At 41.6% G+C, this 18,150-nt stretch overlaps 1 protein-coding gene across 2 annotated transcripts in view; it reads left to right on the top strand.

Moving 5' to 3' along the window:
* Positions 1 to 18,150, top strand: part of n4bp3 (NEDD4 binding protein 3) — a 33,948-nt gene that overhangs the window by 11,444 nt on the left and 4,354 nt on the right. For both annotated transcript variants that reach the window (XM_022195814.2, XM_022195804.2), the window contains exons 2-8: positions 14,709 to 14,989; positions 15,102 to 15,273; positions 15,969 to 16,181; positions 16,934 to 17,055; positions 17,175 to 17,370; positions 17,474 to 17,566; positions 17,660 to 17,911. In XM_022195814.2, the coding sequence (XP_022051506.1) occupies positions 14,742 to 14,989; positions 15,102 to 15,273; positions 15,969 to 16,181; positions 16,934 to 17,055; positions 17,175 to 17,370; positions 17,474 to 17,566; positions 17,660 to 17,911 (1,296 nt within the window). In that variant the 5' untranslated portion in view covers positions 14,709 to 14,741. The remainder of the gene's footprint in view (positions 1 to 14,708; positions 14,990 to 15,101; positions 15,274 to 15,968; positions 16,182 to 16,933; positions 17,056 to 17,174; positions 17,371 to 17,473; positions 17,567 to 17,659; positions 17,912 to 18,150) is intronic.

The raw sequence follows: 18,150 nt of genomic DNA, 5'->3' as shown, positions 1-18,150 counted from the left end.
CTTTGAGTATGGCACGCATTCACTGTGGCATTATTTCGGTAAGCTTCTGCAATGTCACAGCATTTATTTCTGTCCAGAGTTGGATTCATTTTCTGCCAAGATCTCATATTGGTGATGTGAGAGTCGGACCGCTGCGCAAAGTCTTATCCAGCACATCATACTCCCTGAATTCTCAATGTGAACCCTATGAATCCTGACATCGTCATCTTGGAACATACTCATGCCATCAAGGAAGGGCTAACTCCTAAGGGTCTAACTCCTTTGATGGACAGACCTTGACATTCAGTATATTCAGGTAGTCAGCTGACCTCATTCTTTGGGAACATAACATTGCTGAATCTGACCAATCCCAGATCATAACCCTAACCCCCACAGGCTTGTAGGCACTAGGTATGATGAGTGCATCACTTCATCCAACTCTCTTCTTACCCTGATGCACCCATCACTTTGGACCAGGGTAAATCTGGACTCATCAGACCACATGACCTTCTTCCATTGTTCCAGAGTCCAATCTTTATGCTCCATAGCAAACTGAAGCCTTTTTTTCTGATTAGCCTCACTGATCGGTGGTTTTCTTAGGGCTACACAGCTGCTTAGTCCCAATCCTTTGAGGTATCTTTGCATTATTACATTGTGGAAATGTTCTTACTTTCACTATGAAGCATAACTGCGAGTTCTCAATTTTGATTTCGCATGACAGGATTTCACCAAACGCTTAGGTGATCTCTAATCAAGATCATCCAAGAGTTTGTTCCGACTGTATTTCTTCCCAGAAGATGATGGTTCGCCACTATCCTTTCAGGTTTTAATAATGCGTTGGACGGTTCTTAACCTGATTTTAGTAGTTTCAGACATGTCCTTAGTAGTTTTTTTGCTTGTTGCAGGCCACTAATTTGAGCCTTCTGAGACAAATTAACATCCTTTCCACAACCACAGGATATGTCTTCCAACAAGGTTGTTTAAGAAATGAGAAGCTCCTCACTGCCAGGGTTAAATAAGTTGTTGTAGCTGAAACATATTCGTCACTGCAGTAATTATCCAACAGAAGGCTTTTACCTATTTGCTTAGTTAAATCCAGGTGGTGACTTTTTTGACAGTGTATCTGCCAAGTGTGAAGTAGATTGGATGAGCAGTTGTTGGGAAAAGCGAAGAACAGACACAAACGCATACATAGAAATTCCTTCATTTATTACCCCCATTTAGCATTGAGGTGTCTTCTTCGTTCACTAGTGCTGACTTCTGCTTCAGCTCCAGTGTTTCAGCACAATATCATGTAAACATTAGTGTTATATCCAAAACCTTTTTATGGGACATTTCCAAATCACGTCTTTATGAAGCGAGTATGGAGCTTAACTGACTAGCTAAATCAGCTAGTGACTGTTGCTGTCTGTCGTTTTCGTCACATGCTTTTGCCATCATGGACCTGTCATTTTACTCAGGAATTCTGAGTGGTAAACCTGCATCACTGGAATTATAAACTACTTTAAATGCCGTGTGTTGATGGAAATATTGATGGGTATAGCAACAACAACTGAAGGGTTTAGGAAACAGTCAGTTGTTTGGGTTGTTCAGAGATTATTTCCTTTAGTTCAGCACCCAGATTACTACCACAGTCACTGTGTCTTGTTGGTTTGACTAGTGGATACATCAAAAATTGTGTTTTGATGAAGGATATTAATCCATCTTTTAAATGTGTATTGCAGATTTATTTCTATTATTAGACTGTGGTCAACCAATGTTCAGTGTTCAGTGGCAGATGCTGTGAGAGCATCCTTATATAACCCAGATAATATAGCTATATCTATATATCTGTATATTTGTTCTGTTCTGTTTTTTATATCTGGTGAAATACAACATTTTAATAATAATAATACCAAAATGAGACAAAAAATTCTGAACTTGAATAAACATCAGCATTGTCTTGGGTAGATTTGCACCCTGTCTGCAGTGCACTTATTGAGAATTCAAATCTTCGAATTCGAATCTGCAAATAAAAAAGCTAAATTGTGTAAAATACAAAAACTGTAAATGAAAATAAGATCAGGTTTTAGTGCATTTAGTAACAGCATCTACTACTCTTCTAGTAAAATGCTCAGCTGCCCTTTACAAATTTATCTGAGCTCATATGCAGCGTTGAAAACAATCCATCAACTGCAGCAGCTAGTAGAAGAATAGAGAATAGAATGTGTTTATTGTCATTATACAGTGTATAACAGCGTATAATGAGATCGGGGAGCAACCAGTATCTGGTCCAGACCGACCCAGTGCAACCTCGGTCAACCTCGGTCAGCTGTCCCACTGTCAATCAACTGAGCCTGATTACCTCAAAATGACATTTAATCGCTGTTATTAGTTATATCTGATGTAATGTGGAGTGTTTACCACTCAGGGTTATTGGTAGATTAGTATAATGTGTGTGTGAGTGAAGGGCAAGTGGATGTCACCTTAAACAACACAGAGGTCAGATACTTATCCTCATACTAATCTCTCTATCACACACAGACACTCACAGAGGTTGAACTTGTAACCTCACAGAGGGTTTAGCACAGACATTCATCCAAACAAAGTTAGGGATTATGCAACCAATCCTGTTCACACTTCAAATTGAGGATATTGTAGCAAACATACTGTTTGTACTGATGGAGGAAAAGCAGAGCAGGGTTGTTGTTGATTTAATTTCCACATGAATAAGACTAATAACACGTTTGGGGGTAAGACGAGGGCCTGTGAACGCCTCCCCTAGGGTGCTGTTTCCTCATAATAAAGCAGTTTATGTAACATCAGTTAGATCCAGATCAATGAGGTTCCATGAAACACGAGTGCAGCCAGTCACTCCAGATAACCCCAGCATGGCTACTGTAGTCAGAGCCAGTAATTGAATTCTGTGCAGAAATACAATACTGTAAAGTCAACACAGGCAGTAAAAGCCAGAACAGACTGGGCACCGTCCTATCAATGAGCCAACCGATGCAAAGTGAGGAAACCGATTTCAGCTGGTCTGCCTCAGAGGAAGTCCTGACAGCTGATTTAGTGGAGGTAGTCCGGGGCAAAGCCTTGTGGCAGGATGTTGAGATTTCTAAACAGAGTTGTGGAGCTCATGAAGATTAAACTGGTTTTTACTGCAGATTCTCTACGGTAGCTGTTTTTTCCGACTCTCGTAAGGTTTGAGTTTCTCCTAAGTTGCAAGGATTTCCCTTCTGGGTCGGTAATTATGGATGCTGCTGTGGAAATTATTAATGAGTCTCATCTATCTACTGTACTCAGTGAGGAGAGCGATTTGTAGAAGTAGCCAGCTGAAATCCATTAAAGACTAAAATGTGAAAAGATAACAAGATGGATGACATGCACGGCAGGAATTTGTGATTAATGACTTATCTTCAGGAGCCTTGGCCTAACTTACTGAACAGGTATAAATGTGTAACTCAGTCATATCTGGGAATCAACATTAGGATTTGGCCAGTGAATGTATGTGAAATACACCCTGTTTATTCTGTATTATTTTTCTCTGAATCTGAAATGGTTTTAAATGCTTTTTTTGTTTTTTGTTTCTATAATCTTATGAACCCTGAGAAGTTTCTTGGCATTTTTAACTCTTGTCACATTTTCACTGTGGACTCATTTTTCCCTATAATATAAAGTCCTACACCTCAGTGGAAACGGCACAGCCATAGCTAGAAGTAGAGAGAACTCAAAAATGTCTGCTGTGCAGTTGTAATGCTGTATTCATACTAATTCATATTCAAAAAAGTTGACTGTCTTTGAATATTGAGTGATAAAAATAAGCGCTTGAAAAAAGTTGACTTACATACTGAAGATATTTTATGATTTACATATTTCATTAATGTTCATAGTTGTCTTATATCTGCTCTATGTAAACACAGCCTGCAGTTCAACTGAAACATCCCAGAATTTTTGTTTAATGACTGTTGATCACAGTTGAGTCAGTCATGGCGTCATTCTGACACCGATAAGTGCAGATTATTTTTAGTTTTTTAAAGAGTCTGGTAATAGTCTGCTACATCCATCTGCAAATTTTGTTGTGCTATGAAGCTGCAAGCCGTACCTTACCAGTCCTTACCACATTTGTTTGATTTGGGTCACACAAACATCTGTTTTTCCGACTTATATGTATTCCTCTGGTGTATTTTTGATTTAAAATATCCCTTTGCATCATACACGCTCCGACTTTGATGTCTCAAATACTAACTGTGAAGTGTTTGTATTAGTCATCTTTTGCTGGAACAATAACCCACTTCTGTGTTGCTTTTTGCCCATATCTAATACATTTTGTTATAGTTTATAGATTCTATGGATTTTTTGTATGGATTTTACATAAATTTTCCACTCAGGTGATACAGATGGGCATTCCCATGAATATGAAGTACCGATCACAATGTAGCCCTGCCCTAAAACCTACTCTGCTTTATCATTTGTTTGACTCTAAATGGGACCATAATTTACTAAATTAACATTATGCTGCATTTATAAAATCTTAAAATTCTCAACTGAGACCATAAACTTATTAGGGAAATGTTTACTAAGGTAGCAATTTAAGAAAGAAGAAGGGTCTTTTTCTCGTAGACTTCTGGACCATTTGATATATTTTTCTAAACAGATGCTGGCTATTGGAAAGAATGCAAATTGAAGGTACTCCTGTGTTGACTTCACTTTATAAAATCAGAGGATACATCTCTTTGTTATACACAGTCCATTGGTTGAACATTTAACACCTCAGTTTAACTTAGCATTGACTACTTGGCCCTAGGAATAGCATAAATCTCACGACGATAGGCACATCTTCAGTTTTGGATATATTTAGATCTATGAATTGCATTTTTTGCAGCTGAGTCAGACTAGAAATGCTCTTTATACATTGAGATGTATGTATGTACGATTGTTGATATATGTTGTATCGAGTTGAGTTTTTGTTTATTAAGATATATGTATAGCTTTAGAAAGTGCATTCCTACAGTAAAAGCAAAAAAAAGATAGTATTTCATCCACTGTTGTACAGCCGTATGGTATACAAGCTGCTCCAGTGATTGCTAAAATGCAGCAGATCTACCTTGTCAGAACTTGCAGAACTAAACATCTGTGTCTGGTCTTAACTGTCTGTCTGCTCAATAGCGCCCTGTATCTCTGGCTATGGCCAAATATAACCTTCGACCTCTGTAAAGACTGGAGTATTCATCATCAATGGGGACAGTGTGAAGCTGAACACTGGGCCTTCAGCTTTAGCACCACCACGTTCCAACCACCAGTGAGTTATGGTCCGTGTTTCTCTGACAGACTGCTCGTCATCCTGAGAGTCATGAAATGAAAGTTGACCTTTTATGCAGTGTTCTATATGATCTTTCATATAGAAAACAGAAGACAAGAATCACCGAGAGGCACTTTAGCTTGAGGTGGTTGTGACCATACATCCTCATGAATGTAGAGCTTGTTTCCTGTTAGATTTCACTGATGTGTGACGCAACATGACACAAACGACTGTCAGAGATGCAGAAGAAGAAACATTTCATTCATGCTTCTCAACATCTTGACTCCTCTGAGTGGCCTCGGGGTCTGTAGAGAGGAACAGCGTCTGCCTGATTATCTCCCATCCATAATGAGTAACCTGCTAACAATTAGAGAGTGCAGCTCAGCACTCATCTACTGCCAGGCCCCACAGCCAGAGACACTCTCACTCATTACATGCCAGCATCTAACAGTGGATCACAGAGTGGAGTTCTCCTCTGCTTCACTTAGAGTGAGTTTCCTTCCTGATCAGCCTCAGGCACAGCTTCACGTGCTGACAAATTTAGACATGATCATCAGTAGAAAGTCACACTTGGCTTTACATGCATGCTTCATTTTGTGCTCTCTGCTAGAACCATGTCCCTGTTCATTACATTTTTCCATAATATCTAACTTCAAACCAGAAGACAACAGCTTTTGCTGCAAATGTAATCACTTCCTTGTAATGCGGGATTCACTGGGTGAAGACTTATCCAACAAAAACACAAATACTTTTACTTAAATGTTCCGTTTTTAGCCATGTAGCTGACAGAGCTCAAGGGCTTTACAGTTTGGTCCAGGCTGAAATACCGTATCTGCATAACTTCTAATTTCTGCTGTAAAGTAGGGCTTATTGACGTGGAGGTCTATGGGCATTGACTTGCTTTTGGAGCCAGTCTCAAGTGGCTATTCGAGAAACTGCAGTTTTTGGCACTTAATCGGCTTCATTTTTCAAATCTGGAGGCTGCTGCTTGGGAGCAATCATAGCAATGCGGTTGGAGTGGGCTGCAGGTACTAGTGAACTGGTAAAAGACATAACACATAGTAGGTGGTGGTAGATACCTGAAAGGTTTCTGCTATCCACCTTGAAATCAGGAGAGGAAGAAAGCTGGAAATTGCTATTTGTTGTTGATATTAATGCCCCCTTGGTGAAGTAGGAGTATTAGTTTAAAGATTCCTTGACTTTCCTAAGTTAAGTTTATCCAGTCTTCACCTGCAAAAGCAATGACATTCTCATCTTCCCGGGCTCTTTTTGTGCTAATTAGCAAATGATAGCATCCTAACCTGTTAAGTTAAGATGGTTAATATGATAAACAGTGCCTGTTTAGCATCAGCATGTTTGCATTGTTGCTATAAATTGGGAGTAATATTTAGTAGGGTTGAAGGATATTAGAAAAAAATGACATTGAGATATTTTGTTTGTCAGTTATTCTTATTGCAATATAAAGAAATGTTTTGGATCACAATGAGATCTTGCTTTGTCATCATCATTCAGAGATTTGTGCTGATTTCAAAGGTTCAACGATTAGTCGTGTTGCTTTATATGGTGGCAACAATTGCAAAACACTTCTAACAGAACAGCTGATTTTGGTCAACATCATCCTTTCAATTGCTGAAACATTTCCGTAAAAACTGCCATTGCATTTCTTTTCAGTGTTTCTCTGCTGTTCCTCACTCATTTTTCAGAGAACACGTGCAGCCTGTATGCCGACAACCTCCATGTCTTGTAAATAAAGTTTTTTTTTTAAAAAAACTCAATTTATCCAAGAACTCCTCAAATCAGAGAACAATGTCGTATCAGAAAGACTTCCCTTGCAGAACAGTCACAGAAAATGAGAACCGTGTGTCAAAAAGTTGTAACATGATGTGTTTGAGTTCTGTTGTCCTTACTTTACACTGCAGTTCATGCGATGTGAATAATGCGCATGTTCATGTCGCAGTGTTGATGCTGAAACAATTAGTTTGCTGCTCTATTATTCAGCTCTCAGTGCTGCTATACTTAGACAACTTATCCACTCACAGACAGTACACCGTGTATACAGGTTAAAGCCTCTTCGTCATGTTGTGCTCTTTCTGGATAATTCTTCTGGATAATTTCTGCGGTGAAATGTGACCGAAGCGTCTATTGTAACACACCGAGTCAAACCTCTGACACTGCAGCAATCCTCCACATTACGCTGCCATGGCCCTGTTTTTTGATTTTTTGATGGAAGTGTCCCTAAAGACGGGCTGCCAGGTTATCAGAGTAGGTGTTAAATATATTCCTGCAGTTCTCTCTAGAATAGATTAAGTAAGGGTCATGGCTGATTTGGTAATCGCTCAGTGGTGTTTTACACAACTAACAGCTGCGAAAACCAAGTGAGCACAGCTTTGACAGAGCTTATATAATGTAACAGAGCGCGTGGGAGTTTGAGATATAACCTGCAAAGTTACCCCACAAACGTAAACAGACTTTGATCAGGGGCCGGTTAGAGAGGAGGGAAGCGGGTGAGGATCTGGAGCTGCGAGCCGAACATGTGCTCTTTTTTTGAGGCGGGGGCTTCGTTGAGTGACCAGCACACACACAAGTGTTGGTGAGCGTCTGTGGGAGTGGGAGTGAACGTTTTGTGCATCAAACGCTGACGAGCCCGAGCTTGTGTTCTGCAAAGTATCTGTGGAATTTGGCTTCTCTGCTCCGTCTCTGTCCCGGTGCAGAGCTGGGTTTGAAATGTTCCCTCTTCACGCTCAAACGTTTCATTCAAAGCTTTTTTTTTTTTTTTCCCTCCACAGGAGAACCAATTACAATATGTTAGGAGAGGTCGTCCTTGAAACCCTCCTCTTGAAGACTGCATGTTTGGTTTTCTTTGTGATCATAGTAAAGTGGTAGTTGTACGGCTTTCTGGAGGAGTTAAGGCACTCTGAGTGGACAGCAAAGAATCACTGCAATCCTTTTAGAGGAGACACCTCTCAGCAGCACATCTTTCCTCTGTAAGATACGCTGCTGTGGATCACTCTGACACCATGAAATCAGTGAAAAGAGTGTGTCTGGAGATACTTGCAAATGTTTAAATTACACAAAACACTTGAAGTATTGCTCTGAAAGAGAAAATTACAGAAATATTAATTTTTATTGTTTGGAAATTCCCAAATTCAGCGAAGCCATGGCTCAGGATTCATAAGATGAGCTAAAATAAGCTAGAAATGTATTTTTCTCAAAGGAAATTCTTGAAAAAATTGTCACATCCACCAACCATTATATTTCCCATTTGAATATAGGAACATCGTCTATTTTATCCCGTAGCACTGATGCTCAGCTGTGTCCATTCAAGACTGATGATGCTTCAGCAGGACATCCCAGTCCATTACAGGTTTTCAATCATGTACTAAATTTATTACAAATTTCCACTTAAAACTAGAAAAAATTACAAGGAATCCACCTGGGGCTTAGAGTGCAGCAGATGCAGGTAAAAGTGCAGCGAATAAGAAGCGTCTGTCTTCTACGCAGCTCTTACTTTTATGTTTAATCAACGTTTGCAGCTTTTGAAGAAGCTCGTCTCTGCTTTGAAAGACGTGTAAATCACCAACAGGCTACTTTTCAATTAGAACATAGCTGTTCGAGGCTGGTTGGAAGCGCTGCTTTGATGTGCGCACGCGTCTGTGTGTGATTTAAGGAGGTGTGTTGCATTTCAGGGCCCCCTTTGGTGAGTCGGGGCTGTAAATCTTCCCCCGTCTCCTGGTTTACTCAGGTCCATAAACTAGAAGGCAATTATGGAAAACAACTGGATGCAAGATTATTTTTTTTTCAGTCCTGCAAGATTTGTGGCTCCAGCCTAAAAGCATTTTTACCCTCCTATTGGCCCAAAAGGAATTGCCTCGCCTCACCCTGCCTCACCCCCGAGCTCTGCTTCCCGTCAAGCATCGATTGGCCCTCCATGTGTTTGGTAGATAGAAGACACGAACTGAGTGAAGTATTGTAGCTAAAAATACTGCATCAGACCTTGACCAGTCACCATTAGGTTTGCCACGCTCATGATTAATTCATGTGGTGTCAGACACATGCATGACCTGCTCTGACTGACGCTGGTCATGTCTTACTGTGACCCAGGCAGCGTGTTACCCGTTATTATATTCATTGATTATCAGGCTTCACTCCTCTGCCTGAGTTTAGTCTGTATTATATCAGCTTATTAGCAGCCGGATGCTTTAGTGGAAAGTTTCGCATCGGGGGGGGTGAATAGTACCTCATGAATACAAACATGAGCAGCCTGGGCAGCTTTGATCTGGGCCTGGCTGAGAGCCCTGAATGGAGTGGGCTGGAGCTGCCGCTGCACAGCTCTCTCTGCCTATTTTAACCATTTGCATAATTGTTCTAACTGTCGAGGCCAGCAGTGCAAAGTACTTGATGAGTGTGGATTGTATTAGAAGCAAGAGGAGATGCCAGAGCGCCGCCGCGGGTGTCGGTGCTCGTACATGGGAGATCGCCGTGTGACGGGGAGCAAGTAGAATTGCCGTAAGGAAGCGAGTGTGTCATTGACTGAGCTGAGCGGTGACAGCCAGCAGCAGGATGGTCCAGTCATTAGCTGGGATGAGCTCAGGGTTGAACCTCCATACAGCCTGATAAAGCATTCTGACTACCATACAGAGGTTTTGTACATTTATGCCAACAAATTGTGCACATCATCTAAATTTCATCGCAAACGAGCTTCCAAAAACTTCCCGGCAGTCACTTGGTTCATTTTGTTTCACTGCAGTACGACTTGCTTGGTCAAGATTGCCAGTCAGTCTGTTCCAGTGACTATTCTTTGCTTTATTTCCCCATTATTGTGTATAGTAATGCAGGTATTAGCTGGACAACTCAGTCTCTTGTTGCTTTTCAAGACATGAGGACCCAGGTTCCATGCAAAAATCTTAGCTGCATCAGTCCTCAAATTTCCCGCCTACCCCTTTGAATCCCAAATGCAGTATGCTGTCCTTAAAAAAACACTCACATTACAGCGTTTATCAGAGCTGGAAACTAAAACAGAAAAAACTGTTAGATTTTCAGCTTTCTGACAGTCTTTGAACTACTCATCCATGATGTTTCGGACCATCTGGAAACCTAGTACTGTGATATGGAATTAAAATGACTTTCTTCTGCAAAAATACCAAAAATGAAGTGCTAGTTCTAATGAAATTCTATAAAAAAAAAACTAAAAATTCTGTGCTCCTTGATGCAGCCATGAAACCATCAGTTAATCAGCTGCAACCAGCATTCGTATAGCAAAAATTCAGAGACTGCGTGGAACTGGAGGCCGTACTTGAAAGAGCAGATAGGAGACAAGTGTGGAAACAAATAAAACATTTATGATGTCTATAGCAGGCAGACACACCATTTTTTCCAGTATTTGTAACACCTGAAGGCACTGGAAAAACTGTGGCACATGCTGATTCCACGTCTTCTCTTTTTCATGATGATTTATTGCATAATCTTTTTTTGTACTGCAGAAAAACATTTTGAGTTCCCTCTATTTAAAGACATAAATCCAGGTTCCCGTTTTTACTTTTCAGATTCATGTAAACAGTGGCCTATTAGTTGAATTAATCTTTAGATTCATGCGGAGACCATTTGAAAAACTAGTCAGTAGCAATGTTAAGTATTAAAAGTTTGTAAATTAATAGTCCAAAATGAACAAAATATCCTATATGTCCCTTTAAAGTCTTCCTGGTCCATTGGTGCCACATCAGCTGGCTGAACACGAAAAGAGACTTTGCCTCCCTCAGGCCTTGTTTATAGTCGGAAAGACTGCGGCGTGTTTGTGTGTTTTATGGTCTGGAGGATGTTTTATGGCTGCTGGGGGTGTTTATGCACGGGAAGAGAGGGGGTCACAAGGGTGAAATCAATAGTGATCCTTAATGAGGTTGTCTGAAAAGAAGGAAAGGTGGGTGATTTGAAAAACGATGGCGATGGGGGTGTGCAGGGAGAAGGTATTCTGTTCAGTGGTAAAGAGGCTCAAACTCAAGCTGACAAAGCAGTAGTACTTCATATGTGGGTATTGTCAAACTTGGCAGTGGGTTTAGTTTTGTCAAAGTCAGCAGAAAATGTTAATTGTTGTAATGTTACTTTTTTTGTTTCCTACAGACAGACAGAAAGTCCAACAACACACAGACAGCCGTCATATCCGATGAAAATATATTCAGCCAATGCTAAGAGTGTGATTGGTGCAATGGCTGCGTCTCATTTTCATGAGAGGCCGGAAATTTGCAAAGAAAATAAGCTTCCAGAGCTCTTGATTAAATTGTCCATAATGTGCATTGTTGACCAAAGCACTTTTTCTCCTTTTTTTTTTTTTTTTTTTTTTATAAGGAAATGAGTTGTAGTAACCCAGTTGGATCAGAGTTACATAACAAGCTTATGATGTGACATATGCTGTCCTACCTCTGGAAAAAAGAAAAACAAAAAAACATTACCCTCAGAGAGTTCATGTTTCACATGATCCTGTGCTCTTTTGATTTGCTGTTGGGAAAGATAACACGAGCTCCTGAGAGGAAAGACGGATTCGGTAAGAGCTGCATCATGAAGAAATTTTCAAATTGGTTTGGGATTTGTTCTCTTTGTAGAAGCGTGGTTTTGCATTTATTGCTCTCCTATAATCGGGCTTGCATGGAGGTCAGGTTGTGTGTTTGTTCGGTGGTGAAGTGCGACGCTGTGATGTTGTGAGAAGCTGAGTTGCTCTAGCTGTGCTGTGAGACAGCTGTCTGCACGGAAAAACACAGCTGATGAAACGCGTGTCGGCTCGTTTTCCTCTCTGGGATTAACATCCTCTCACAGCAGCAACGGGACAAAATGTGAAGTTCATTTCAGTGGAGGAGGAAAGTCACAGATTTTTAGCAGCTCGGTTTTATGCGTGGTGATATCAGCTGGTGAAGACCTCAGTCCACAGTAAAATATCTCAACAGCAATCGTAAGGCTTGCCACAAAATCTTTCTAGTGAAGTATGTCAGCATGCACTGAATGGATTGGTACAATATTTACTGCAGACAGTCATGGTTCCCCTGAGATTAAACCTACCCACTGATCCTCTGACCTTTACTCTGTGTTTATTGCCAATGTTGTTATGTCAGTGACGCTAAACTTGCTAAACTAACCGGGTGAACATGGTAAACATATCTGTTGAAAATCAGCATGCTAGCACGTCAATATGGCCAGTATGACTCTTATACAGTTTGATATAGTTTGAAGTGATTGTCCATTAACTGATCATAAAACCAATAGAAGATTAGTCTGATCTTAATGCATTTTTTAGCCATTAGGAGTCATTTATTCAAATGAACAAGATCAAAATTCTTTGATCCAACCTCTCAGACATACAGCAATCAGCCCCAACATTAAAACCAGTGACGGGTGAAGTGAATAACACTGATTATCTCGTTACAGTGGGAGGAGGTGGGACATATTAGGCAGCAAGTGAACAGTCAGTTCTTGGAGCTGATGTGTTGAAAGCAGGAAAAAAAGGGCAAGAGTAAGAATCAGAGTGACTTAAACAAGAGACTAATTGTGATGGCCGACAACTGGGTCCTGGACACCCAAAGCTCAGTGATGCACATGGGATGTAAAGGTGTGGTTCAGTCCCACAGAGAAGCTTCAGATTGCTGAAGTCCTTAAAGCTGCTGTCCGGAGTTTCCGTTTGTTTTCAATCTATGTATCATTTTTTAACAAAGCTTAAATGTGTTAGTCTAGTTCGATACTATAATATAAAGTTAGAATAACGCGATATGAAAATTTATTCCTGAGCTCCGCCTTCCTCTCATAGACCCCCATGTTATTCCAAAAAGCGCCGGTTGCTGCCGACCAATCAAGTTCGAGCTTCAGCTTTGTCATGCTGTCAATCAACGGTTACGCGCACAGCAAGCAAGCCCATGCAGAGGTGGGCGAGCTACGCGCTACGCAACCGCGCGCACATTTGTTTTGCTTGTGGAGGAGAGAGCATCAGGGATCAGCAACTTCCAGAAAAGTTACCAATCCCACGGCTTGTCAGGCCAAGAGACTGCAGGACGTTTTTTGGCTCGGGGTGCTCGCGTCGCTCCCCGACCACGGCCTCCATAGCCCGCCTGACGGCTTCGTTTAGATGCCCGACCTCTGGAGGAAGATGTTGGGGCGTCTGGGACACACTCTTCGTCAGAGGAGTCATGCAATTCTGAACTCTAGATAGAAATAAATAAACAATGTAACACATATACACGCGTAAATGCACTAAGTTTGATAAACAACGTCATCGAGAGGGATACACGAGTGTAATCACATATTGAAACTTTATTCGTTCGTCCTAGCAGATTCATGTTATTTTGGTATTAGGACAAGTTAGACTCAATACAGCATTCTAACGTAATTCCTTTATTATTTACTGAATGTACTAAATGTAGAAGAGTGGAAAACAGCAAAACAGGCAAGATGCTGCAGCACTCCGGGCACTCCTCTCATGTACTCCGCGCGTGCACAAATAAAGGGGCAAAATCAGAGGGAGGGAGGGAGGGACCACCGGTGTTTTGGGAGACGCTGCGATTCAAACTCCGGACAGCAGCTTTAATGCTGCTATCAGAACATGCAGTACATCAGAGCTTGTTGCATTTGGGGCTGAGGAGCTGCAGACTAGTCCATGCTGAGCCTTATCCATTGCTGAAGACGCCTACAATGGACACGTGAGAGTTAGAAATGGATCAAGTGGAGGACTGGATGTGTTGTTTACTTGGACGTTTATGGGAAAAACTTATCTGGAACTTATCTCATTGCACGTGTTTAATAGGATAGCGTTTCCTCATTTCCTCAATCCCAAATTCATTTATTTCTAATATGACGTTAGGGTGTAGGTGGAGACTGTACAGTTTTATTCCACTTTTTTGCTGTAAAGCACTTTGTGTTGCATTGTATTTGTATGAAAAGTGCTATATAAATAAAGTCTGAATGCTTGAAGAAGGTGAGCAAACTGAGGCGGTGTGAGGTGAATGCACCCTGAAGTCACGTTTTCACATTAAGAGGATAGTTTTAACGCTGTGGCTGATTGGTGTACACTTTCTCAGACACTTGAGGTCACAATGGGCACTGGAACTTGCACTTTTTTTCTAGTTTTTTAATATTTCACATACAAAACAACAACAACAAAAAAAGTAATCAATAGACGAATGTTAAGGTAATGTTTATTATCATCAAGGGTAAGATTTTGAGTTTTTGCAGTGTATACTCACCAAACAGGGGATTCCAATGTGCTAAATCCTTAGTTTCAGCCCTAGAGAGCTCAGAATGATCAAATGCCTGGTTTTTTTTTACATGTTTTACCAAGAAGCAGGGGTACATCTCAACAAAAGAATCAAAGATATGTTAGCATCAAGGACATCAGCTCATTATCTGCTGTAAACAAGCCTATCTGCTTCACCTTCCTCTGACCAATCAACCCATTCTCTGTTTCTCTTCTCTCCAGAGCACCTCGCCGCCCCACAGAGCAGAGTGATCAATGGCAACCTCAGTCCAGACTCTTCCTCTGACCCGTAGCCCCAACAAAAACTTCCGCGGCCCCTTCCCGGCCCCGCCCCTCTCCCCGCGTTGCGCCATGGGAAGCGTAGGCAGTCTGGTGGAGAGGCCCGACGTGTCCCCGACCAAAGCCAGCCGAGCGGTTCCCCAGGTGAGACCCAAACAGAGCAACGGCCTCCTGAAGAAAGGCTTGACCCAGAGAGAGCTGCTCAACTACCTCAACATCACCAGGTGGGCTCAGCTGTAGACAAACGGCAGATTCTTTGGTAGAACATTTCACACGCAAGCTTCTCTAAAACATGACGGGGCTTGACCTCAGCTGACCTCCTGTGCTTCCAAACAGAAAAGAGCCTAAAGCAAGTCCAAGCAGCGACGGCAAGAAGGACATTATCACTGGCCTGAGCTCTGCCAGTGGCCGTGAAGAGGACAACGTTTATGCCAAAGTCTACCATAAAGACGGCACTGAAGTAGATTTGACAAAGAACTCGCTGCCAAGTGGGGGCAAGTATGAAAAGGTGAATGTCTTTGAGTAAAACAGCAAAAAAAAAAAGGTCAATTGAAGAAGCGAGCAATAAGAAACTACTTTGTTAAACATCATTTGTATTCAATTATTTACAGTTTTGGCGTCTTGTTTTGTGTCAGTGTCATTTTCAGTCAGCTAACAGAAGACAAGTCACGTATTACGCGTCTTCCAAACATCCATTACTGTAAGAGTAAAGTAGATAAGTTTAAAGCAGTAGGTGTGTGGATCACCGAGTCTCATCCGCCGATTGAGCCACACGTGCAGATGAATGGCTTCCCATTGTGTTGGTTTTATAAATGATATACAGGCAATGAAAGGCTGCAGGGGTTGCGGTAAATTGATCAGTTTCACATTTATACATCTCTGGCAGCGCGACGCAACACCCCCACACCCTGTCAGCAGCATAAATCAGCCCTAAACGTCTCGCAGCTCACCGGCACAGATTGAGAATCTGCCGCTTGCTGTGTTCTGAATTTATGGCAGCAATCAAATCTCACCTCTTTTTCTGCTCGAATTGATCAACGTTAAGAACACAGAGAGTGGAAAACTATTTGATTTAATGGAAATGTTGTGATTTATGTTGCGTAGCCCAACCTCTTCTTTCTCCCCTCACCGCTTTCTACTACCTGTGCATCCTCTGAAACTCTCCCTAAACTTCGTCGGGTCTCGCTGCTCCTCCTCCTTTAGGCTCGTTTCAGGTCTTCAGCCTTCAAACCTGTCACCCCCAAAAACTTCAGCTCCATGCAAAACCTCTATCCGTCTTCCAAGTCAGAGGATATGGATCATGGCCTTTCTAACGGGCTGCACAGAGCCTATGCTCATGTTCCCAAAGCCGTTTCCACCTCCTCTTCTTCTTCCTCGCCCTCCCGACATGGAGGACCAACGTCAAACGGTAACAAGGTACGCTATGGCATGATTGCAAGTCCCACAAATCGATGCATGGTGAATTATTACCACTACCAAGGAGGTGGCGAGTATTTATCAAGCATTTTTCAGCTTTACTTGTTGTTGTTTTCATTAACCCTCCTGTTGTCCTCATTCACAGCACCAAAAAATATTGTTCCCTTGTTTAAAAAAAAAATCCAAAAATTCAGCAAAAAATTCCCCAAATTTGTAAAAATTTGAAAAATCTTCAGGAATAGAATTCCTTAAAAGTTTTATTTTAAAAAAAAAAATCCCAAATTTGCCAAAAAAGCAAAAATTAAAAAATAAAATTGTAAATACTTTCAAAAAAGGAATAAAAATCTTCCAAAAAAACCCTAAAAATATCTGAAGTGATTCCATATATATCAGTAAAATTTCAAATAATTTCTTTAAGAACATTCGTAAAAAAAATCAACCAAAATCCAGCGAATTTCGCTGGATTTTGGTTGATTTTTTTTTACGAATGTTCTTAAAGAAACATTTGTTTTTTTAACATGTTTTTTTCCACCAAAAAATATTCAAAAATTTCCCCAAAATATTGAAAATATGTAAGTTTTCACTGTGAAAATATTTTTTTCTGCATTTTCAAACTTTAAAATGGGTCGGTTTGAGCCAAGCAAAGTTTCTGCGCATTGATTACAGATAAACTGTCCGTGATGCCGCTTCGTTTTCAAACATTGTTTATGGCTAAAATAAAACCTTTAATTTGTGTAATTATGACCGTGCAGGCTCTCTCCTCGGTGCGTGGGATCAGCCAGGAGGACGATAACCTGTCAGACTCGGGTCATAACTCCATGAGCAGCCTGCCGCCGTACCGGCCTCCATTCCGCCCACACCTGGCTCACATCAGGTCTGCTGCAGCAACAACGTCTCAACTATACGTTATATTCAAAAGCAGAGCTGCTGTATTTGATTTTTCTTGCTAAATTACTGTCTGGGTGGTGATATTAGAAGATTTTTTTTTTCTAGTGCATCCATGGGCCACATCAACACCATCGGCTCCCTGGACCGCACCGCTCTGGGCCTGAAGGCCGTGGGGTCGGGGGGCGTCGCTATAGGGGAGATAGCGTGCCGAAGCATGGCCACTCTGACCCGTCTGACTCCATATGGAGGAGAAGCTCCACCTCCTTATGAATGGACGCTGTCCCTCTCTGTGGAGGAAGTGGTGAGTAGAGTGCAGGTGGACGATTAGAGGGGAGGATGAGTAGGTCAGGATGATTTACAGATCGCTAAGTCCCTGCTGCTGTTGTCTTTTTCTTTTTTTCCAGGTGCGGGATCTGGAGGAGCGCCTGGTGGAGAAAGAACACGAGCTCAAACAGATGAAAAGGAACCTGGATGAGAGTGAGGGCGCCATCGCTCAGGTGAATCTGGCTGTCTGCCTTCCTCACATCAATCCATACCTTCATCTGCCTCTTTTTATTGAAGTCTGACCCCCATCTGCTCGCCGTATGCAGGTGTTCGAAGGGAAACAGCGTCTGTGGGAGCAGGAGGTGGAGGAGCTGAAGCGCCTGTATGCCGCTAAGCTGAGGCAAGTTTCCCAGCATGCCCAGCGGTCCCAACACAACTTGCAGTTGCAGCTGTTTAAGGTGCAGCAGGAGAAGAGCCGACTGCAAGAGGAGCTGGACAGCCTGAAAAGGGAAATGAGTCAAGAGGCTGGAGCCATGCCAAAGAGAACCAGTCCGACCCTGGAGGAGACGCAGTGGGAGGTAAGACAGGACAGAGCACAGTGGAAAAAATGCCCCTCTCAAAACAAGGAAAAAAAAAAAAAACTTATTTCAAAAGAACTTTTAACTTGAAATAAATGAAAAAAATGTACCAATAGAACAAGTGAAAAATGGCTTGGTAAGATTTCTTGAAATAAGATATGATATTTAGAACATTGAGATCTTAAAATTAGATGGGAAAACTTATTTTAAGTTATATTTTACCAGGACTGTCAAGTTTA

Source organism: Acanthochromis polyacanthus, chromosome 10 (genome assembly GCF_021347895.1).
Source record: "Acanthochromis polyacanthus isolate Apoly-LR-REF ecotype Palm Island chromosome 10, KAUST_Apoly_ChrSc, whole genome shotgun sequence".
NCBI lineage: Eukaryota > Metazoa > Chordata > Actinopteri > Pomacentridae > Acanthochromis > Acanthochromis polyacanthus.
This window is presented reverse-complemented; position numbering and strand designations above follow the sequence as displayed.